Source organism: Lotus japonicus, chromosome 2 (assembly GCF_012489685.1).
Source record: "Lotus japonicus ecotype B-129 chromosome 2, LjGifu_v1.2".
In the NCBI taxonomy this organism is placed as follows: Eukaryota; Viridiplantae; Streptophyta; class Magnoliopsida; order Fabales; family Fabaceae; genus Lotus; species Lotus japonicus.
This window is the reverse complement of record NC_080042.1, coordinates 34,418,846-34,442,273: the sequence shown is the minus strand read 5'-3', so window position 1 is coordinate 34,442,273 and position 23,428 is coordinate 34,418,846. Positions and strand designations below refer to the sequence as shown.

Sequence of the window (23,428 nt, the reverse complement as noted above, 5' to 3'; positions counted from 1 at the left end):
GCTAGTTAAGCTGGTGTGGTCTGTTCGTTTGTGAACAGGGTCACACTGACCGCTCCTTTAGTGCTGCTTAAGAGCAAATCCTTTCGATTGTATGACTTAAGAGCTGACCGGAAATAAAATGAGTTTATTTATTACCATGGAGAAACAAGTCATGGGATCCATTTTTCATTTTCTACAATTACTTCTTAAGCTGTAAAACCGAATCTAAATAGTTTCTCAGATAATCACTTGTCTCAAAATCTAGTCAATGGTCCCTTATCTTTAGAGAACCCAAGAACGGTGCTACTGCATGCATCTCAGCTAAAAAAGCTGCTCCTTCTTGTCATGGCACCATCTCCACCTGTAAGGGAAAGCAGACCAAAAGTATAAGTTTGCAGTCAAAAGATCCGGGCATCTTCATGTGGGTTTCACATGCAGTTACAATATTTACGGCTCACATTATTTTTTAACAAAGAAAGTAAAGCTGCATGAAAAATGTTAGACAAAAATCTTTGGACCTGTATTTTAATCACATTCTTTAAACCATTTTGAAATCTGTTGAGCATCAAAATATACTTGTTTTAGTTTACTTTCAAGGATATAAATGTGGTACTCAGCAACAACATATTTATCCGCTATTACATTGCAACTGGAATCGTAATTTAAAATCTCGATAAAAATATGCTAAAACAACATTTAACATTCTTTTTTCAACAATCTGTTATTAATTAGTTAAAATTCATGTAGAGATCCAACCCAAATATATATATATATATATATATGAATGTGACTTCTAATTTGGTGGAACCCACATAATTTTAAGTAATTAATAAAAAACAGTGTTGAAGTGAAGTAAGTATTAGTAGCACGGTTAACCTTGACATCTTTACCTTTAATTTTCAGTTTGTGGAAAACCTGTCAATAATTATTGAATGGAACATAAAAGCAAGTTAAAGGGTGTTTTTGACTAACCAATAGTAGTCCCATCTGGGTTTAACTTTGGTCATGCGGTTTTCACCATGTGGATAATCAGTTTCAGCTCTTCTTGCATTTCTGAAAGCGCAACACCCAATGGAATATATGCCAATGAGAAACACGAGAACGACGACGTTTAGAACAGAGATCTTGTGCCAGTCTCTTCTTATATTTTCAAGCACACCAGCTTTGCAGGAATCACAGTCGTAGCAGAGAAATGCAGGGGCGTTGTTCCAACGGTAGCAATCTGGATCCTCCATTGTTTCTATGTTGTTGTAATTGCACGCTGTTGGTGGTTTACAACATCCAGACTGCATTAATTAATCCACAGTTATTATTTAGTGTTGTTCATTTGATTTTACTGAATTTAGCATTCAACAATTTGATCAGAAAAAGTGTTTAATGAATATTTATGGTGTAAATTAAATAATTTTACATTGAAAACTGATAAGCAGCTACAACATGTTACATAAGAGAAACAATTGTCCCCGAAAGATAGCTCAAGTGACAAGAGGTAGGGTCAAAAGGGTAGGGTGAAATTAAGGGTAAAAGATACAGGATTCAAACCCTCATAATAACAAATTTACTAACATTACTAACAACTAACATTTATCCGTAAAAAAAACGGAAGAGAAACAATTATTTCATTTTGAATTTTAATCAATTGAGTAACTGTATAGAAAAGGTTTACACTAGCGGTGGTGATGTTTAATCCTAAGAAAGAAACCAAAATAATTAAGAGTATAAACAAATTTTGAGTATCAAGTAGAAATTGAGAGCTAACTAATTTTTCAATGAAATAATGAATTTGAACTCAGCTTTATTCACACCTAATAATAAGTGGAGGTGAGGTGTTAGATGAAAACATATGAGATTGATGATATGATGAATAGGAAGAAAAAGATAAATAAAAAATAAAGTGTGAATGAGGTGGTGATGTAAATAAATCAAACCTCAATGAAGTTGGGTAAATTAAAATTAATTGTCTCCTTAAAACAAAGAAGTTAATTGTCGCTCCCTGGACTGGGCGAGCCCCTAGAGGACCTGCGCCTAGGGGCTACCTGCCAAGTGGCGGTCACCCAGCCTAGGAGTTGGGCCTCCCCCAGCGAGGCCCAACCGACCCAACAAGAGGCAGTTACACTTGTTAAGCCCAGCTCCCTCACTATAAATAGGGAGCGATTATCATTTGTGAGGGACTCTTGGCTCATTTGTCAAATAACACATGAAATTCAGTTACACTCTCTCTAACTCTCTCTCTAAGTGCAATCTCTTTACTCAAGGGACTATACCCTCTCTCAATGTTCATGGCAAGAACATCTGGCGCCGTCTGTGGGGAACCAAAAAATTTCTACTCCTGGATTATGTGGATTGGTTGCACAATTGCACAGTTGAGAAGGTTGTGATCGCTATCGAATTCCTTGATTTTTGTGGAATTTCTTGTTTCTCGGTGTTTTTAGAGCGATTTTTGGTGGACGCTCGCGGTCGACGATGATGTGTTCAGTCGTAACAGGAGCAGCACTGGGAGGTGCGACAAGAGCAGCCAGCTCCACCACCTCTTCCACCTTCTCTGACTCCTCCGCGTCAGTTGACGATCACACAGGGAGATTAGCGTCTCATGACTCAAACTGTGGCCAACAATCAACGGCGAAATGAGCGACTACAAGCACAGTTCGATTTCTTTCGCTTTGAGCAACAGGACAAAGGGATCCGCGAGGCAACGGCGGTCGCTGAGTTTGAGCCTTTTTCGGCAGAGGTAAGGAGAGTTGCCATTCCGGACAATATGAAGAATCTTCTTTTGAAGTCCTACAGCGGGAGGACTGATCCAGAGGATCACCTTCTCTACTTCAATGCGAAAATAGTGATCAGCGCGGCGTTGGACGCGATCAAGTGCATGATGTTTCCTTCAACAATCAAGGGAACGGCGATGGCGTGGTTGACGACCCTGTCACGCGGCTCTATCAACAATTTTTGCGACTTTTCATCGAAATTCTTGATTCAATTCTCCGCGAGTAAGGTCAAGCAAGTAACGATTGATGATCTATACAATGTTTGCCAGGTAGAGGGCGAAACTTTGAAACAGTACGTGGCGCGTTTCAGCGCAGCTTCCGTGAGAGTGGAAGAATCTGTGCGGTGTGCTTCTGCGCTAGCATTCAAGAATGGATTGTTGCCAGGACCGTTAAACAGCAAGCTAAGCAGGAAACCAGCTCGTTCCATGACGGAAGTTCGCTCTCGGGCAAGCATGTACATTTTGGATGAAGAGGATGATGCATTCAAGCGTAACTGCGCGAAAGGAGAGATGGATGGAGCTTCGGTTAAACATCCTAAGATGCAACGACGCGGTGGCGAGACATAAAAGTTGAATGCGAAACCGACTAAGGAGCAACTAGCGCCACCGAGGTGGTGGAAAAACGTGGAGCGAAGTCGCCGCTGGGAGCGTCAGGGGACTAGCTGGCGGGAGGAGGCAGATGTAGTGCTCAGTGCTAACATGGCAGACATTTTCCGGGAGCTAAAGGCTGTGCATATGATTGGTGAACCAGGGTTGCCCAAGCGCCCGCCGAGAGACGTTGATGTGACGAAATTGTGCGAATATCACTGTGCAGTAGGCCATGACACCAATGATTGCCACGCCTTGGGAAAGGGGAAAGGGCATAGAGAAGTTGGTTAAGGCAGGACGCTTGAGACGTGATATCCGGAGCGATCGTCGTCGGACCTTATCAAGGCGACAGGAAGACCTTGCGGTTGTAGAGCAGGAACTAAACTCGCTAGCCAAAGATATAAATACGATAGCTGGAGGGTTCGGGGGCGGTGGAGACACTAGTGCGGCGAGGAAGCGACATATGAGGGCGGTAAACTCCGTCCAAGAGAATCCTTTTGGCTTCACACACCCTGATATTATTATTTCAACATAAGACCTCGCTGGGATCTGGCCTCACTTGGATGACCCAATCGTGGTCCTGCTGCGGATCAACAATCTAAACGTCAGGCGTGTACTTTTGGATTAGGGAAGCTCAGCAAACATCATCTATGGGGATGCATTTGATCATCTTGGTTTAAAGAATGGTGATTTGACTCCGTACACAGGAACTCTCGTGGGGTTCTCCGGCGAGCAAGTTTGGGTGCGGGGCTTCCTTGATTTAGACACGACTTTCGGCGAGAATGAGAACGCCAAGGTGCAAAGGGTACGATATCTGGTCCTGCAAGTAGTGGGGTCTTACAACATGATCATTGGGAAGAACACCTTGAACAGAATATGCGTTGTAATTTCGACGGGGAGGTCAAATACCCGTTGCCTAATGGTAGGATCGGAAGGATTAGGGTAGACCAAATACGAACTAAGGAATGTTACAACAATGCTTTGGACTTATATGGAAAGAGGAATGCTTCAACGGGCCACAGGTGCCACAAGATTGAAGCCTCATAAGAGAATCTCGACCCAAGGGGTGAGGGGCGATTGAACAGGCTAACGCCGATCAAAGAAACCAAGGAATTGAAGTTTGGCGATAGGGTCCTCTAGATAGGAACGAGGCTCACCGAGGAACAAGAAAATGCAGTTGGGAAAATTGTTGGGGGATAATTTGGACCTTTTCGCCTAGAGTCATAAGGACATACCTGGGATAGACCCAAACTTCATTTGTCATAAGTTGGCGTTGAACCCAGGAATTAAACCAGTCTCCCAGCTACGTCGGCGGATGGGCGACTAAAAGAGAAGGTCGTACAACAGGAGGTGAACAAGCTACTGGCCGTGGAGTTTATCCGTGAAATTAACTACCCCCCATGGTTGGCGAACGTTGTGATGATGAAGAAAGCCAATGGCAAGTGCCGAATGTGCGTGGATTACACGGACTTAAACAAGGCATGCCCAAAGGATTCCTACCCGTTACCAAGTATTAACAAGTTGGTGGATGGGGCATCGGGCAATGAGTTATTGAGTTTGATGGACGCTTACTCCGACTATCATCAAATCTGAATGCACCCGTCTGGTGAAGATAAGACTGCGTTCATGACCGTCAGGGTGAACTATTGCTACCAAACCATGCCGTTTGGGCTAAAGAACGCAGGGGCAACTTACTAGAGGTTAATGGGACTGAGTCTTCGCCAACCAGATAGGAAAAAACGTGGAAGTTTATGTGGATGACATGATTTTGAAGTCAGTACTGGGGGTGAGTCATCATGCAGACTTGTCTGAAGCTTTTGGCGAAATTCGTAAGCACAACATGAGGCTTAACCTGGAGAAGTGCTCCTTCGGGATCCAGGGGAAATTTTTTGGGCTTTATGATTACATCCAGGGGAATTGAAATTATTCCAGACAAATGCAAGGCGATACAACACATGAAATGTCCATAAAACGTGAAGGAGGTCCAGCGCCTGACGGGACGGATTGCAGCCCTCTCGAGGTTCCTTCCTCACTCAGGTGACAAGTCCGCTCCATTTTTCAAATGCCTTAAGAAAAATACAACATTTGAGTGGACTCCTGAATGTGAGGAAGCTTTCACGCGATTATAGGAGCTCCTGACCGCTCCCGCCATCTTGTCAAAGCCAATTCGAGGTTACTCGCTCCACCTATACTTTTCAATTGGGAATAGTGCGATTAGCTCGGTAATCTTGCAAGAAGTGGATGGCGAGCAGAAGATCATATACTTTGTATGCCACACACTATAAGGGGCGGAAATTAGATATCAGAAGATAGAGAAGGCGGCGTTGGCAGTACTTGTGACCGCTAGGCGTTTGAGACCCTACTTTCAAAGTTTCCAAGTAAAAGTGAGAATTGATATGCCCTTGAGACAGGTCTTGCAGAAACTAGATTTATCGGGTAGGTTGGTGGCATGGTCAGTAGAATTGTCAGAATAAGGTTTGCAATACAACAAGCGTGGGGGAGTCGGGGCACAAACCCTGGCAGATTTCGTGGTAGAGCTAACACCGGAATCCGTAGAGAAGGTAGGCACTCAATGGACACTATTCGTAGATGGTTCCTTGAATGAAAATGGGGGGCAGGTGTGACTTTGGAAGGACCTAGGGAATTAACTCCGGACCAGTCTCTAAGGTTTGAGTTCAAGGCGAGCAACAATCAAGGCAGAATATGAGGCATTAATTGTTGGGCTTAAATTGGTGATCGAGGTGCGGATTGACAGCCTACTCATCAAGATGGATTCCCAGTTTGTAGCGAATCAGGTAATTGGGGCTTTCCAGGTGAAGGAGCCCAATCTAATTAAATACTTAGAACGCGTGCAATTCCTGATGGCCCGACTCCAAGAAGTGACTGTGGAATTCGTTCCAAGGACGAAGAATCAGAGGGCAGACACGCTGGCCAAATTAGCGAGCACCAGGAAACCTGGAAACAATCGAAGCGTAATTCAGGAAACACTAGCCCGCTCGAGCATTGAGGGCGAGCTAGTTGCGTGCGTGAAGCAGCAGAGAACTTGGATGGATCCAATTATAGACGTCCTGGCGGGAGAACCAAGTGAAGTGCAGCAACACACGAAGGAACTGAGACGAGAGGCGAGTCACTATACCATGTTGGATGGCCATTTGTTTCGTCGAGGGTTTACTTCGCCGCTTCTGAAATGTTTACCACCAGAAGAGAATATGGCAGTCATGGCAGAAGTACACGAGGGAGTTTGTGCCAGCCACATCGAAGGAAGGTCCTTGGCGTGCAAGGTGTTGAGGGCTGGTTTCTACTGGTCGAACATTAGGAAAGATTGCATTGAATTCATGAGGAAGTGTGAGAAGTGCCAGATCTTCGCGGATTTGCCGATAGCACCGCCATAACAGTTAACAAGCATCAGTGCGCCATAGTCGTTTTCCATGTGGGGAGTCGATTGAATTGGGCCGTTTCCAACCGACAGGTCCCAAATGAGATTCATCCTAGTGGCGGTGGATTCTTTTACAAAGTGGATCGAGGTCGAGCCACTTGCTACGATCACGACAGCAAATAATATGTTGGTTCGGAGTCCCAAGGGCGATTATGTCGGATAACGGGACGCAGTTCACTAGTAAGTAAACAAGGGAGTTCTGTAGTGAGATGGGAATCTAGATGAGGTTCTCCTCGGTAGAGCACCCTCAAACCAATGGACAAGATGATTCCGCAAATAAGGTAATCTTGCGCGGCCTGAAGACTCGTTTGGATGACAAGGCGGGGGCTTCGTTGGATGAACTCTCAATGGTAATTTGGTCCTACAACATGACGCCACAATCCAGGACAAGGGAAACACTCGTCAGAATGACATATGTGTCAGACGCCATGCTACCAGTAGAGATTTGTAAGATCCAGAATTAGATAGACTATTTATTTATTTAACTCCTTAATTCACGGCAACGCGTATTATTTATTAATTAATTATGATTGAAATATTATACGCGCCACGACGACGAGAAATACCTTAAGGAATATTTTCCTTATAGTTATTTAATCGCGCATTTATATTGTAGTATTTTTATAATATTTTCTTGACTCGAATCTAATCGCGATTTGAGGAAATTTATTAAGATAATTAATTTCAATATTTCAATCTTATAGAGGTTTATTTAAATACAAAAATAAAATTAGAATTATTTTCGTGTGTTATTTCATTTTAATCTTAGGAATTTATACTATTTAATTATCTCTTTCTCTTATAGAAATGACATGCTCTAACATGTCACATTTTTATAATTACCTATGTTAGCCTATCACCAAAGAATATTCTTTATTCTTTTCTTAACCACTTATCCTTTCATTCAAATTTCCACTAACACTTTGTCTCTCTTCGTGGTCTCCACCTCAATCAGTTTGACTTTTTCTCTCTTCCCTCATTCACTCTCCAACCGTTTCCACTCTCTCTCTTTACTCATCCAATTTATTTTTCCTTTCCCAATCTCTCTCTCCAAGGGCCCCACATCCACCCATTCATACTTTTCTCTTCCTCACTCCACACTCTCCCTTCTCACTCACGATTCTCTCCCTCTTTCTCCCACAAAAGAAAAATATCTCTCTTTCTTTTATTATTCTGATTTCTTTCTCTCAAAAACAAAAGCTGCAGAACACTTTCTCTGAAGCTTGTCTGCAACTTCTCTTCTTCCTCCTCACCATTTTCTTCTTCCCAACATGTCTGGAACAACAACACCACCACGAGCCAAAACCGCGAGCACCACCACCTCTATGCCTCCTTCACGCAGCAACCACCACTGTCCATGTTCTGTTTTTCCTCTCCATGAGAGCCACCACCAAAACCCTAGCCGCCACCTTTTTCCTCCGATCTCCGGCGAACCATTAAGTTTTTGGAGAAACTAACGCCACCACTGAACTCCTCTCATCAACCGCAACAAAACCCCTTCATCGATTCGATGATCGGCCACCGTGACTCCGGCGACCGCCGCCGTCTTCTCCGGCGAGTTTTGTTCTGAGAAAGGAGGCCAATTTCTTGAAGCTCTCAACCTCCTCTTCCTGAATCCAAGGCTCAATCATCATTAATAGGTGATTATTCTTATCTATTTCAAATTTCCCTTTTTAAAACCCTAGCTTTTCTCTTGTTCATATCCTGAGTTCCATTCTCTGAGTTATGTGCCTATATTTTCAGTTTCAATGGCCACTGGAGGAAGGGGAGAGCACGACTAGACCAGACCAGAGGAAGAAGTGAAGCTCAGTCCCAGGACCATGAGACTTGAGGTAGAAGGAGAAAGATTTGAACACTGTGTTTAGAAATTATATGTTAATAGAAAAAAAAAATATAGTGGTAGTATTTTGGGCTTATCCTTGTATTAATTAGTTATGATGGAAAATGATATTGTTGGTGTCTATATTGGTATTGTTATTCTAAAAATAAAACCATATGTTAAAGTTGAAGTAAATGTTTTGAAGGTTACACTTAGGTTATTTTGGCTGATGAGATCAATGGAGTTATATTGAAAATAAATAATTAAAAATTTCAATCCTTTGTGTAATTTTGCCATGATTCATGGTTATTTAGGGCTGTCCCTTGTTAAATAGAATTTGGATTTTTCACTGGACTTTTTCTGTCAAAATGGTCTCTCACGTAAGCCTTGTAGTTTGTTGGACCATCCTCCCCAATTTTGATGTATTTCAACTCCAATTTCGTTAGCCATTATTTCTAGTTACCTAATATGCTAATGTACAATGACTAATACTCCTTTTTGGGGTCATCTAGTTTTAACTTAAAATATCATTCTCTTTTAACAAATAATGGCCTTGCCTAGACACTAGACAGTTTGATATAGCACTTGTGAAAATACAACAATTGATGAATGTAGCAAAAATACATTAAAATAAGAATAGTTCTTTGCAACTTTTAGTTCACGTTTTCATTACTCTTGGTTTTGATTGAAGACCTAAGTTTTAAAAGTCAAGCAATTAGAATCACTTAAGTTTTTGACAATAATTTTCTATTGTGATTCCCACACTTAAGATTATAAATTTTCTTTATTTCTAGTGAGCTATTTTGTATCACGAAAATTGGGACAGCTATACCTTTAAAGTTGAGTTTGGAAATGCTTTTGCCTAAAGTGAGTTTGAATTTGGGACTAGCTTCTCCTAGATTATTATTTCTACGCCTTTATCACCTACATGAAGTTTCCTTACATGAAGTTTCCTTCCAATTTTAATGATAACCATTTTAATTGCTCTAGTTGTATAATCCTTTGGGGATTCAATGTTTAAATAATTATAAATAAAAGTTTATCCTCTTGTTAATTAAATGATGTAGGTGACTATATGTCTAGTATTTCTCGTGGCACCAAAATAGAATTTCAAAGAAAGGTATTATTCTATGTGTGTGTGTGATTGTATAAAATAAAGGAAAAGATTTATTGTGAGATGCTATGTAATTAATTAAATTGAAAGAGACTCATTTGTATGATATTGTGAAAAGACCTCAATGAGTATCCTAATAGAGACTGAGAACTCTAAGGAAAACTAGAGGAGTAAATACTAGTTATGTATACTTTTCTATTTTAAAGATATCAGTATTTGGTTTTAAAGTCGACTTACTAAGTCAAAAGTTTTTTTGAAGTATTGAATATTGTTACTATTTTGTTGTTATTATAACGACTTGTCTGAATTTCTGAGTTTTATCCTAATGGGTTATAGCCATTATGGGGATTAGGTTTAACATACGTTCGCTTCGAGTCAAATGCCTGAAGTCATAGTTTAGACTTTAAGTCAGTAGGTTAACTCGAATAGTAATTACGTTATGGGTACTCATGAAGGGTACGAATGACGGGAGCGCATGACGACGAAGCTAAAGAATAAAAGGGAGCGAACCGACACGGGAAAGCAAAGATGTGTTGGGAGTGAAATTGCAGTTAGTATGAGAATTGGCTAAGGTGAGGGCTTCTCACTGAATCTCTAGTTAATGCTTAGGGTCGATGTTTCGACATTGTTTACTGTTTATGCACTGGAATTGTGTGTGATTGGAAAATGTTTTCTGAGGCTTCGGCTGACAATGTAGATGATTCATCTACTGAATGTTTTTGAGATTGTCTTACATGCTATGTGCTATGTGGGTAATCTAGGATGTGTGGTGCATGCTTTATATGCTAAGTGCTAAGTGTTTATGATGCGATTTATTGATATATGACATGTTGTTGATTGTGATGATTTAAATATGCTCTGTACTGGAATCTGAGATTCTGAATGGTGAGAATAGCGGGCAGGTCATGCCGATTTTATTTTGAGAGTTTTGAGAAAGTTTGATAGGACGAACGAGGTTCGGGCCTTAATTTTGTTTAGTGGATCGAGACATCCTCTGGAAGCGACTTGGGATTGGGAGATCCTGAAAATGTATAAGACTTGCGATAAGACAAAATGAAATTTATTTTATAAAGAGAATTCATAAGACCTTAAATAACCTCAAAATCTTTAAGTAATGATAACAACCTCGAAGGAAGGCATTGGAAGTCAAATCATAGTTTTGGAAAAACGAGGAGTGTCGTCGGATCCAAGTGTTGAGTTTGTTGTGTTGTTGGAGCAGCGTTTGTTGTTGTGCTGTTGGAGTAGCGTTTATTGTTGTGCTGTTGGAGCAGCGTTTGTTATTGTGCTGTTGGAGCAGCGTTTGTTGTGGTGCTGTTGGAGCAGCTATGTGTCGTTATGAAGTGTGTCTTTTGGTCGCAGAATCGACTTTACCTTAGGGTAAGCTTTTAGAGACTTTAACTTCCCTAGAACACGTGGCGACGTGTCGAGTGAGGACGGAGACGTTGTTTGACTAATCATTTTGCATACATGCAACATTAATGAGGTATTGACACAGGACGTACTCTGGACCTCGTCGGTTTCCAAAATGGTCATAAGACCCGGAATGCCGTGAAAGAGCGTTTGTAGACGTCTCTTGTAGCACACCGAAATGGCAGACCTACGGGTTTACTGCTGATCTGACTACCCCTGTTGGAGTAAGAGGCACGCGGGCCGAAATGGCTCCACCGTGGCTGGTGTTAGGGCTGATCCGTTTGATGTCCATCCCTTTCCGGAATGCATGTGGTTGACTGGGTTAACCTGCATACATATCATGCAACATGCATACTAATTTAGTTGTTGAGTGTGATTGGTAATTGTTAAACCTATTTGGAACATGCTATCTGCTATTATTGTGTTTATGTTATTGTGGAACATGCAACCCTAGGAATGACATCTTTAGCTATAAGCCTAAGTGGCTATCTATTATTTGTACCTATTGGGTTTATTATCTACATAGTTCTTTAGAGTTGACCCTCGCGTCTTCTGTGTGTGCTTTGGCGGACAACGCCTTTTGTCAGATGAATATTGCGGACTGGTTCACCATGGTCCACCCTTCGGGGGGGATTAGGTACGAGATGATAGATCAGGACGACCCCGGGTCGTGGGTGGTTGACCCCGCGAGCCACCGAGCGACGTATTCGGGGCGCATCATGGAGGACCACGTGGACAGTGGAGGACTCTTGAGGTCAGGAGTGTTGAGGCGATGCTCTATCAGCTTCAACTTGCCACCGGGCGTTCACTGCGGACCAGGATTCGGAGGAGCACCGCCGCCACCGTCATCTTCAGAGGAGGAGGATCCCTCAGAGGAGATTCCAGTGGGAGTGCCTTCGGCAGGGTCTAGTGCACCCTCTGTTGCGATCATTGATGATCAGGGTTCGGGCCCTAAGCCCGTGAGTCCAGCATCGGAGCGCACTGTGGTTGCGAGGGGAGGACGGATAGGGCTGGTAGACTTGGTCGTTCTGGATTCTGATTCAGACGACGATCATGCTAGCACATAGTTTTGAGTGTTGGTATGAGCTCCTCGAGTTAGGATTAGTGTAGGAGTAGAGTTTTAGCTCTGACAGTCTTGCTTCATTTGTTACTTAGGGGACAGGGTAGATCCGCCTATAGCTTTTTGTGTGGTTTCCTTACGGGAATCACAGAGAGTTGGTTGGACTTAGGAGGTCTTATTTTCAGGCCATTGGGTCAGCTGATTCTCAGTTTTGAGGGATGGTGTTGCGGGCACTTCACCCTTTTCATTTGGTTTGTATATATTGCCTACGGGCGTTGCACTTTTCTTTCCGTCACTGGAGGTTACTCGTGACGAGGTTGTTACTTACAGCGGGGGCTGTTTATATATTGTATATTAGTTCTATTGCTTTTCGCTTTTGGGTTTTATTTAATTCAGTCTTGTCTTAGTTATTATCGAAAAAAAAATATTTCACGTTTTTCCGCATTAAGTTTACTTTTGGTTACTAAAGTGACGCCACCGAAATCGGGGTGTTACAAGATTGACAACTGATCTTGGCGGACCAAGTCGTGGCTGAAAGGGGAAAATGTCGCGAACATGGCGGCGGAAATGGACTTATTGTCGTAAACTCGTGAAGAGGATCGGGTGCGTGAGGCAGCGACGAAACAATGTGCGGTGAGAAAATATGATTCCAAGGTGCGTCCGAGAGAGATGCAGAAGGGAGATTTAGTCCTCAAAAGGCGAACTGGGATCACAGGGAACAGGTTGAACCCAAACTGGGAAGGGCCCTACCGAATCCTGAAGGTGTTAGGCCAGGGGGCATATCATTTGGAGGAGTTGAATGGAAAGCGGGTGCCTCGGGTCTGGAATGCGGCTAACTTGCAGTACTACTACAGTTGGAGCCGGTGGCGACCACGGGCACTGGCGAAGGGAGATTTAATCCTCAAAAGGCGAACTGGGAACACAGGGAACAAGTTGAACCCAAACTGGGAAGGGCCCTACCGAATCCTAAAGGTTTTAGGCCAGGGGGCATATCATTTGGAGGACTTGAATGGAAGGCGGGTATCTCGGGTCTGGAATGCGGCTAACTTGCGGTACTACTACAGTTGAAGCCGGTGGCGACCACGGGCACTGGCGGGCAGGCGTCCTCAGACTAAAAATAAAGAAACCTTTTTCTCCATCTCAGGAGTTTTTTTACAAAAATGTCTAATGAAATTTTAAAAATACAAAAATTTGTATTTGGCAATTCATATGAATGACAGGGTATTCTCAAAAATATTCCTACGATTGACTTTACCAATCGAAAAACTGAATTACGGCGGTTGCTCGGTGGGAAATTCCCTGAAGGTGGCGATTCCATTACGACCTTCGAAGTCTGGGAATCGCTCCGGAAAGGCCGGCGTAATCGCCGTTATCCGTTGGCGATGTATGGGATAAGCTCCTTATCCAACAAGCCTCCCCGGAATAAGGGTGAGCATTTTTAACTAGGCAAAGTCTTGGGCACCCCAAATGGCCATTGGGACCTGGACACCTCAACTCTAATGAATAAAGTCCTCTTCTGGCACGCCCGGTGCCAAGCCTTGGTTGATTAAATCAAGCAAAAAGTCCTAGGTAAACCTTCACACAATTCAAGATCGTTAAACGTAATTCAGGGTTAAGATATAAAGCGTACGGAATAGCGCAGGAGAAATAAAATAAAACAGCGTATTTAAATGAAAACACAAAGCGAAACAGATGCAAATATAAAATCTCATTGATTCAAAGCGCCAAGGCGAGGCGAAAGAGAGTACACTAAGTTACATTTCATTATTGTTATTGTTTTCTCCCCCAAGTTGAAAGGCAAGGATTTATGGAGGATCTTCCGGGCCGACCAAGCCAGCAGGGGTGACATCTTTGAAAACTCCCATGGGCGCCAGATCAAGGTTAGGAAAAAGGTGTTTCACTTGGTCCTTGGCGAGAAAGAAGCGGATCGCATGTTGGGCGGCAACGGCCTCAGTAGCTTCGGACCACAACCTGTCTTCAAGTGCCGTAGTTTCAGCCTCAGCCTGAGCCTTAACGTCAGCAATGGCCTTAGCCTGAGCCTCAGCCTTAGCCTCAGCCTCAGCCTTAGCCTTACCTCAGCCTAAGCCTTAGCATCAGCAATAGGCTTATCCTTCGCCAACACCTCACCACTTAGGAAGTCAAGTTCTTTGCTCGCGGCAGCGAGGGCTTCATCCTTGGAAGCTACAACTTCAGCTTGCGCGGCGAGCTCTGCCTCCAGCTCCTCAATCCTTAATTCTCGATAGCCCAAGTCAACCCTAACTTGGCCTATTTCAACCCCAATATTACTCAGCTTGGACTCCTGAGCTATCAATTGACTCATAGGCTTTCTGGTTGGCGGTGCAGAGCCCTTCACCCTCTTCACGAAACTTGTCAATCTCAGCAGCAGGGGGCTTGAGGCTTCGGGATGCCCACGCGAGCAAACACCCGGCACGAAGAAGGCTTGTCAGGGCTTCCTGGGCCAAGTGGTTGGGGCCCTCAGTTCCCCCCTCCCTCAGTTTCTCAAGGAAGGGGCGAGAAAGAAGGAAGGTGGCGGGGTCCTCAAGACGGTCGCCTGGTGGACCTTCTTTTTCTCCCTTTGAAGGTGGAGCTTGGCTCTCCCCAGTTCCCTGGTGGCGGGAAAGGGAAAAAGTTGAAGTGAGTTGGACGATCCTTTGAGGAGATGGCGGCGGCTGGTTGTTGTGCAACGGCGAGCCCAGATCACAAGGTGCAGGGCTCGCCGAGCGAGTAAGGGGTCAGGGCCACCAACTCGCCCTGTTGAGCAGATGACTCCGCATTCTGCACAAGTTGGGAAGTAGCGGCAGCGGTGTTCCCCGGGGCGGGCTGAGCGGTATTCTCACCCTCCTGGTACACCTATAGGCAGAGTTCTCGACCCGTGGAGAGGTTTACACAGCTTGTTTCTTGGGCGAGGGCTGGGAATCCTCGCCATCAGCGTTTGCCAGGGGGCGACATCTCTTGCCCCCTTAGGTGTTAAGAGTTGGCGGGAATTGAGCAGCCCTCTTGGCGGTGAGCAAACGTTGGAGATCGGCGTTGGAGAAGTTCATGTGCCCTAAAAAAGAAAGGAGAGAGACACAGACACACATTTGTAGTTATATGAATAAACAACAAATGGCGAGCGGACAGACACCTAGAAATAGGGTAAGGGAGGAGTTTTTACAGGCCTCGATAACTTTTGTACAGTCGACGATGGGGAGCTTGGAGAGAAGGCCAATGATGGCTTTGTCATCTTTGGACAGAGATTTCTCAGGCGGGTCGAGAGCGCCGCGGGGTTTCTCGGTCCAGTAAAGGGGGAAAAGGGTAGTCCCGTCCCGGACGGTAAAAGTTTCTGGATAGGCGGGGTGAACAACCACGTGGAAGTACCGGCGAGCAAAGCTCGTCTTAGAATTTCTTTTATAGGGGTTAAGGCGTTTGCGCCCAGGGCGGGATTTCAAGGAAACCCAGCCGCTGGATTGGAGAGATTTGGAGTCAGCATCATAAAAATAAAAGAAGTGGGCGGGTGACGGTTCGAGTTGGATCGCGCCATAGAGCATCTCAAAACACCTTATGAAGGCACAGGCGTTGGGATGCAGCTTGGAAGGAGCGGCGTTGATCTCACTCAACACCCGACAGAGAAAGGGTGAAAAGGGGAGTTTCACCCCAAGTTCCGAAAACAGGTATTCATGAACGTAGAAGAAATGAGACGTACTTCTTGACGTCTCCGTCTGCACGGTGTACCCACGAGCGGTCTGCATTTGTACAACCGCCATCCCGAAGGACATTCTCGAAGGGTTTCTCACGGAAAAGTCCCCCAGTTTTGCGCCCTATGTTGGCAATGGGGTGACAAGTGTCATAATCCGAGGTTTGGTCAATTGCGTCTTGGGGAGGAGCAGTTTGAACGGAGCGTTTGAGGATTCTGAAGGTCTGAAGCCGGAAGGCTTTTATCTCTTCAAAGTCAAGAAGGGGTGGCTCCCTCAAAAGGATTCATCCAACGTTTCTGGCGTTGATTCGCGTTGAGAAAAGGAGGTTGAAGGGATGTTACAATTGGTATCATGATGGGAGAGCGATAGTCACAAGAAACTCACCAGGAAAGCAAGAAAAAGTAGAAGAGGAAGAGTAAGTCGCAGCGGCACCGGAGCAGGGGTTCGCCGGAGATATTTGGGAGAGTAAGGAGTGGAGAGTAAGTTTGTGAAAGAAGTGAATGGTTGGAGTGATGGGGATTTTATAGGCTCGAAAGAGGAATGGGAAAGGACGTGTGAGAGGCCACAATGATTGGTGGGGGAACGTGCCCCATGATGATGAAAGAGAACGTGCCCCATGGGAAACTTGCAGAATTTTATTGCTTTTATTGCCATGTCGGCGACTTAAATATTTTAGCACAACAACGTTCGTAGTTAGTTGTTTTGATTCTTAAGACACACTTAGCCCTCATGCTTTGTGCTCGGTATCTTGTAGACTGGTGGACTGCTGCGCCCAGGGGTTACCCGCCAAGTGGCGGTCGCCCAGCCTAAGGATTGGGCCTCCCCCAGCGAGGCCCAACTGACCCAACAAGAGACAGTTACACTTGTTAGGCCCATCTCCCCCACTATAAATAGGGAGCGGTTATCATTTGTAAGAGACTCTTGGCTCATTTGTCAAATATCACATGAAATTCAGTTACACTATCTCTAACTCTCTCTCTCTCTCTAAGTGCAATCTCTCTGCTCTATGGACTATACCCTCTCTCAATGTTCATGGCAAGAACACTCCCAAGAAATTTGGGGCGGTTTCAGCTAAAAAATTAATTCATCTACCATTAAAAGAATAAATTATTCAATATGTAACGTTAAAGTCCATCACAACTTACAAATATCTGAATGAATAGAATTAGAAAATTGTTGTACACAACTCAGACATTGTTTGTACCCTGTTATATTAGTCGCTATTGCCATTTTACTGTACTAAGAACATCTCCAATGCATTGTTTTTAGTTTTTATTTTTAAGTTAAGAATTAAGAACTGAGTTCTTAACATTAGAGGGGGCTGACGTGGAGTTATTAGTTCTTAAAAATAAGAAATAAGGAGTTTTACTTTTGAGTTCTTAGCATGAATTTTTTTTTTCTTTTCTCTCATTCATGAATTGATTTAATTTAAGTATTGAATTAACATTTAAATTTAAATCAAAATTATATGAAAATAAAAAATATTACTAATATAATGGTATTGTGAGACGAGATAAATAATGCTAAGACTTAAGAACTAAGAACTCATGGTTGGAGTAAAATCTATAAAGAGTTGCTTAAGCACATGTGGCAGTACATACTCACATGAATAGTGCTAAAAACTAAGGGCCCGTTTGGTGCGGCGTATAGTATAAGGCCTGATAGTATAAGACCTGACAGTATTAGGCCTGATAGTATAAGCCCTGATAACTTTCTTATACTATCCAGCGTTTGGTCATACTCTGTATAATTTACCATATCGTTTAAGTTAATGCAATTTTATGTTTAATGAAGTATTGAATAATGATATATAATAAAAATCAAATATGGATGTGATTATAACGGTGGTGGCGGTGGTGATGGAAGTGGTGGTAGGTTGGTGGTGGTGGTGGCAATGGTGGTAGGTTGGTGTTGGTGGCGGTGGTGGTGACAGTGGAGATAGGTTGGTGGTGGTGGTGGCAGTGATGGTGGTAGTGGTGGTGGCGATGATAGGGTGGTGGGGGTGGTGGTAAGGCGGTGGCGGCTACGGTGGAGGGTGAAGGCAATGGTGGTGGTGGTGGCGATAGGGTGGTGGTTGTTGTGTCGGTGGTGGCAATAGAGTGGTGACGACGATTATGGTGGTTGTGGTGTCGGTGGTGGTGGCGGTAGCAGCAACACTGGTGGTGGCGGTGGTGGCAGCGATGGTGGTTGTTGTGTTGGCCGATAGGGTGGTGGTGGTGGTGGTGGTAAGACGGTGGCGGCGACGGTGAAGGGTGGAGGCAATGGTGGTGGTGGTGGCAATAGGGTGGTGGTTGTGGTGTCGGTGGTGGCTGTGGTGGTGGTGGTGGTGGCAGCGATGGTGGTTGTTGTGTTGGCGACGATAGGGTGGTGGTGGTGGTGGTGGTAAGACGGTGGCGGTGGCAAAAGAGTGGTGGCGGCGATTATGGTGGTGGTGGCGATAGGGTTGTGGTGGCGGCGATTATGGTGGTGGTGGCGGTAGGGCGGTGGTGGTGGTGGTGGCGGCAACACCTGTGGTGACGGTAGGGCGGTGGTGGCGGCGGCGACGGTGATCGGGTGGTGGCGGCAACACCGGTGGCGGTGGTGGTGCCAATGGTGGTGTAAGTTGGCAGCAATGGAGGGTGGTGGTGATGGTGACTTATACGTCACAACCTTATAATGCCTTATCCATCACTCACATGATGGATTAAATAATACGTCATTTAACGTATAAGGGGACTTTGATGGATAAGCTTATACAATACAATGTCATCACCAAACAATTAATAATACGGCGTGCCAAACGAGCCCTAAGAATTAAGAACCTAGTATTGAAGATTCTTTAACTCCTTGAAAACTATAATAGCACAAAGGATGAGGAGATGACACGCAACATTTTATTTAACAAATGAGAAATAGCACATCAGGGACTTTGGGTAACTTTGACCTATAATAGTCAAGATTAAAATTAAGACAGACCTTTCTTTGCGAACCATGAGATAGAAATACAAATTAAGACCAAGTAGTCCAGTTCCATCAAATAGATCTTACTCTATTCATTCGCACATATATATATCAACTATTCAAAAAAAAAAAGGATCATTTTGCACATGGGTTTTATTTTCTGGAAATGTATCACTCTATATTTCTAATAATGGATTACGACTTTTGATAGAAAGAGTATGACACGCATCTATGATTCTTTTTCAATTAATTTTTTCTTTACAAAAGGAAGATTTTTTCAATATAATTGATGACTCATTCAACTAATAAGAGCGAGTAATTAATATACACAATGAAAGGATGGGAATCTATGAGCTCAATGATCTACAATAATCTTCTTTTCAAAGCATAGAGAGATGCAAAAATATAACACCCTTTTGTTTTCACATAAAAATAAATGATTTGAGTTAAATAAAAAATTAAATTTATTTTATTGACAATCAATCATAGCATGTCACGTAGGTGGAATAATAACTTTCATCTTAAATTTTAATTAAAAAAATAATATATTTGCTCATGTGGCGCCATTCAATTGGGTGAATGTGTAAAAAAAGTTTACACTGACGATGCACACACATTAAATTCTTTTTGAAAAGTAAACATTATAATTAATTTATGTTTATTTGTAAATATAAATTTATTTTTCACTTTAAAAGTCACTAAAATTAATTAGTTTGTAGATAAATGAGTTGGAAATAAGTTAATAAATAAAATCTAGAAATTCCAACTCACTTATCTCTAATGTGATTGGATGGTGGGTTATTTAACCCAAACTTTATCATGGGTCATTTAGACAACCCCTTAAAAAAATACATTGTAAGGTGAAGGTCATCTCTTTCTAGTTTGAAATATGGGCAGTAGCAAAGTCAAAACAATTAAAAGTTTGAAATGTAAAAAAAGAAATATTTGTTGACCAAAAAAAAAAAGAAATATTTCTACTCAATAGTACTCATATACATATAATACATCTGAAGTCATCTCTTTCTAGTTTTGCTTAACTTGAATATCTCTCATAAAAAAGAATTACCCATGTTCTTTTTCTATTACTGATTATTTTTTCTATCATTCTTTCAATTATATTTTTTCTCTTTTTATCTCTCCCTGTGTTCTAGAATGAAACTTAACTACTTAAGGCAACTTTTTCTCTATAACAAAATACGAAATTTGTTCTTCCTTTTCAAGTATAAAAAACGCAACTACAGAACCTGATTCCCTACCTTTAAATAAAGGTCTGAAATTCAATTACAGTCAAAACCATCAAGTTTTTCCAGTCTCTAATCTATGTAACCACACAATTATGTCCATATATCAATTACCTTTATTCACAATTTCCATAATTTAAGGATCATAATCATAACTATCACAACAATTAAATATTATCAGGAAACAAGAGACGCAATAAGTTAACAAGATTCCTTGATGTCATCCGAACATTTGTAATTTATGATTCTTTCTAACAATCATAAATCACAGAATATAAAAAAATAACTTTATAATTTATGACTGTTAAAAATTGCAAATTACAAGTGTTGAAGAGAACACCATAAAATAGTGTATATATGCGGATCATTTTGCAAAAACAATAAACAAAATGCAATAATTGATGAAACCCACAAACTATGAATTAGAGACTGTACCTGTATTGGAGACATATCTCTCTGCATATAATCAAGAGAAGTCCAAGAAGCAAGCTTAGCACAAGTGTTCGACCCCAAAACACAGCTCCTTATAGTACTCCAATAAAGAGGATCCTTAATCCTATTCTTCAACCAAGGTGAATAATCCTCAAGGCGATACTCCATGTAAACCCTGCCAGGCACTTCCACTCCCCTACCCTGACTCGTCACAACAAATCCAAACACAGTCAAACCGAAAAGCGCCACCATGAGAAACAGCATAACCACCAAGTACAAGCACAGTGCCCAAGCCACATGGAAGCATGCTCCTACGAACCCTGCTAGTGAAATCACAAGCACCACGAAGCCTATGACTAGAAGTGGGGTTTGGAGAAAATTTTCACATGTTGTGGTGCTCCTTGCCATCCATAGGCCTGCACCGATGATTGGTATAGATGCTAAGAGCGTGAAAAAGTTCAGGAATCCGATCACGGTGTTGCTGAACCGTTGCATCGATCTCACACTCTCTTTCTTTTTTCTATGTCTCTCTCTCTATTGGTATGGTTCTTTCTGATTCTTGCGTTGTCTTCATGCTTTCTTATTCTCTTTTAAAGGAGGGAAGCAGTGCACTTGTTTTGATTTGTTTATGTCATACTGCATAAAGCTGAGAGAATCTCAAACATTTCTATCTCCTTTTTTATCTATATATGCTTGCTTTCCTCCATTAGGCTATTTTGGAGCATTTTTAATATTTATAAGGATTCGGAAATTCTACTTCCTATTCTTAGCTATTAAGTTATATATACTAGGGTAGTAGCCCATTTTTTTCGGTGCATGGATGAGCGATTCTACGTTTTATGATTTTTAATTTTATAATTTAATAAAATAAACTAATTAATTTACATACACCATCAATTTGTAATATTCTACGCAATTATCTAAAATGAACAAATTTTATTATTAATTAATTTTACCAATAAGTGACAATAATAAACAAATTTTTAACTTTAGTGTATATAGAACACATGCGTAGATTTAATTTTTACAATTTTATTATAATTATTATACACTAAAATTTTTACAATATTTGTTAAAAATGAAGCAATGACAAATTGATAACTAAAACAAATATATTAATGTACAACATAACAAACAACAAACGGTCCATCAAGTCGTTAAGAGCCCCAAACAGCAAACAAGCAAGGGTCAACTTCTAGAAAGCAACCACTCAAGTCAAGTATGGTGACTACCCTAACATTCACAGGTATAACCCTAATCTATCATTTTCATATATAGGAACCTATATCATGTTTCTAAGTCATAGTTAGTCGATGCATGTGTATATGTATGCAGGCGCTTTGGATATCTATAAGCCGATCCCTCATGGAAAGGCTGGACGAACACGACTCCACGATCCAGGATGGACCTCTCCAACGCACCGCTGCCCAACAGCTTGATGATCGGGGGTTGGACCTCTCAAACATACTATCGTATCTCGCTCGTCCTTGTTCAGGGAATCCCCCGAACATCACCACTGACTAGCCCAATCCAGCACTAGTCGTGGCATACCAAGCCTAATCCAAGCACTTGGTCCACAGATGCATGTAATGCAAGTCAGTCATCATCACTTGGCACTAAGCCTTTTCACGATCATCTCATATTGAACAAAATCTCATAACATAATTATAATTTTCATGCATAAAATTAAATGGAGCTAACACCCTAATCATATAGGCATGTTAATAATAAAACTAGCTAACATTTATTGCATCGTAATCATATAGAAGTACTAGCATGTATATCATTCATAAACCAATCTTCATGCTTACTAGCAATCACAATCACAAACAATGTCTCTAGGCCGAGGCCGAAGTGCCCTTACCTAATCTCACAGCATGGACGTCCTTATGACTATTGATTTGACGAGGACCTCGTACACTTCGAACTTTGTAGTCATGCGGACAGAGTAACTATAAGACCCAAGATTTTAGAATTAAATAAATAAATAATTTCCAGCTCACGCATAGGATTCTGTGTAAGCGTGAGAGGAACTTGACTTTCGTTTAATGTTTGGATTTATTTTATGAAGAAGAAAGTTCAGGAAATGACTAAGAATAGCACTATAGTCAATATAGTTATAGCACGAGTAGTATTCACTTCCGCCTTAGGGCGAAAATGTTAGTAAACGACTAATTCGCACTTAAAGACACGATGGAAACTAATTCCAAAAATCTTCAAAGAAATGTTAGAACTTCTCTTAATCCTTCCATGACAAGCGTTTTGATGCGAAACCCTGGAATGCACGAACGTCCGATTCTAATTCTCGGAGGTTTGCAGAAACTTAAACCCTGATAGCTCAAGAAACCTAGAATAAACGGTTGATGAAGACTTTTTCTATTCGGAGCTTCAAACGAAGATTCCACACGCGTACACCTATTTCTCGTGATGTTTCCCATCTTTCTTCAGAGAGAAGTTTTCTCATCCGACATTCACTGCAAAAAGTAACTTTTCGGGTAAAATAGATTTACACCGACTTTGGATTGTTTACCTTAATTCCAAGAAATCTCTTTTGAGTTTTGGAATTCTGTCGCCAAAACCTATCTTAGAATTCACAGAGGAATGCGCAGGAAAAAAATCGGAATCACTCTTATATTTTTATCTTAACTTTATGAGTTAAATCCTCCGATATCTAAACTAATATGTACCGGTTTACAAAATATCTTTACAAAATATCTTTACAAAATATCTTCTCAAAATATCTATCCATCCTTATCCCTCCACCAAGTCATCCTTATCTAATCTTTACAAAATATCTTCCATTTCATTCACTATATATATGTTGTAGCTTGAAAAAAATGAAAAACAAAAATCTCACCAAACACCCACCTAAACCTGCGGCTTCAAGAGGAGGAGGAGGAGAAGAGTTTTTCGCCGATTCTTGCCTGATCGTTCCATAGTTCGTTGCTACGCGTAGGCCTCAAGGTACTGATGC

The 23,428-nt window shown here is 42.0% G+C and overlaps 1 protein-coding gene and 1 long non-coding RNA gene across 5 annotated transcripts in view; one reads left to right on the top strand and one right to left on the bottom strand.

Moving 5' to 3' along the window:
• Window positions 1-107: 107 nt before the first annotated feature.
• On the bottom strand, window positions 108-21,073 carry LOC130737929 (tetraspanin-6-like). The gene is made up of 3 exons (XM_057589803.1): window positions 20,458-21,073; window positions 952-1,265; window positions 108-340 (listed from the first exon to the last, which is right to left on the bottom strand). Exons 1-3 carry the CDS (start codon window positions 20,947-20,949, stop codon window positions 301-303), a joined length of 846 nt encoding a protein of 281 aa, XP_057445786.1. The 5' UTR covers window positions 20,950-21,073; the 3' UTR covers window positions 108-300.
• The window catches only part of LOC130737930 (uncharacterized), a 48,333-nt gene continuing 32,115 nt past the window's right edge, over window positions 7,211-23,428 (top strand). For 2 of the 4 annotated variants that reach the window (XR_009019043.1, XR_009019041.1), the window contains exons 1-2: window positions 7,799-8,404; window positions 8,508-10,269. This is a non-coding gene — a long non-coding RNA (uncharacterized LOC130737930). Of the gene's footprint in view, window positions 8,405-8,507; window positions 10,270-11,694; window positions 12,338-23,428 lie in introns of those variants that run through there. The other 2 variants (XR_009019042.1, XR_009019044.1) reach the window with 2 other exon arrangements.

What these genes read in the sequence shown, in the direction of transcription:
- LOC130737929 (XM_057589803.1), bottom strand. Translation starts at nt 20,949, where the DNA reads ATGCAACGGTTCAGCAACACCGTGATCGGATTCCTGAACTTTTTCACG. An exon ending in GAGATATGTCTCCAATACAG is followed by an intron (nt 1,266 to 20,457) that starts GTACAGTCTCTA and finishes TAATTAATGCAG; the next exon opens with TCTGGATGTTGTAAACCACC. An exon ending in CCCAGATGGGACTACTATTG is followed by an intron (nt 341 to 951) that starts GTTAGTCAAAAA and finishes TTTCCCTTACAG; the next exon opens with GTGGAGATGGTGCCATGACA.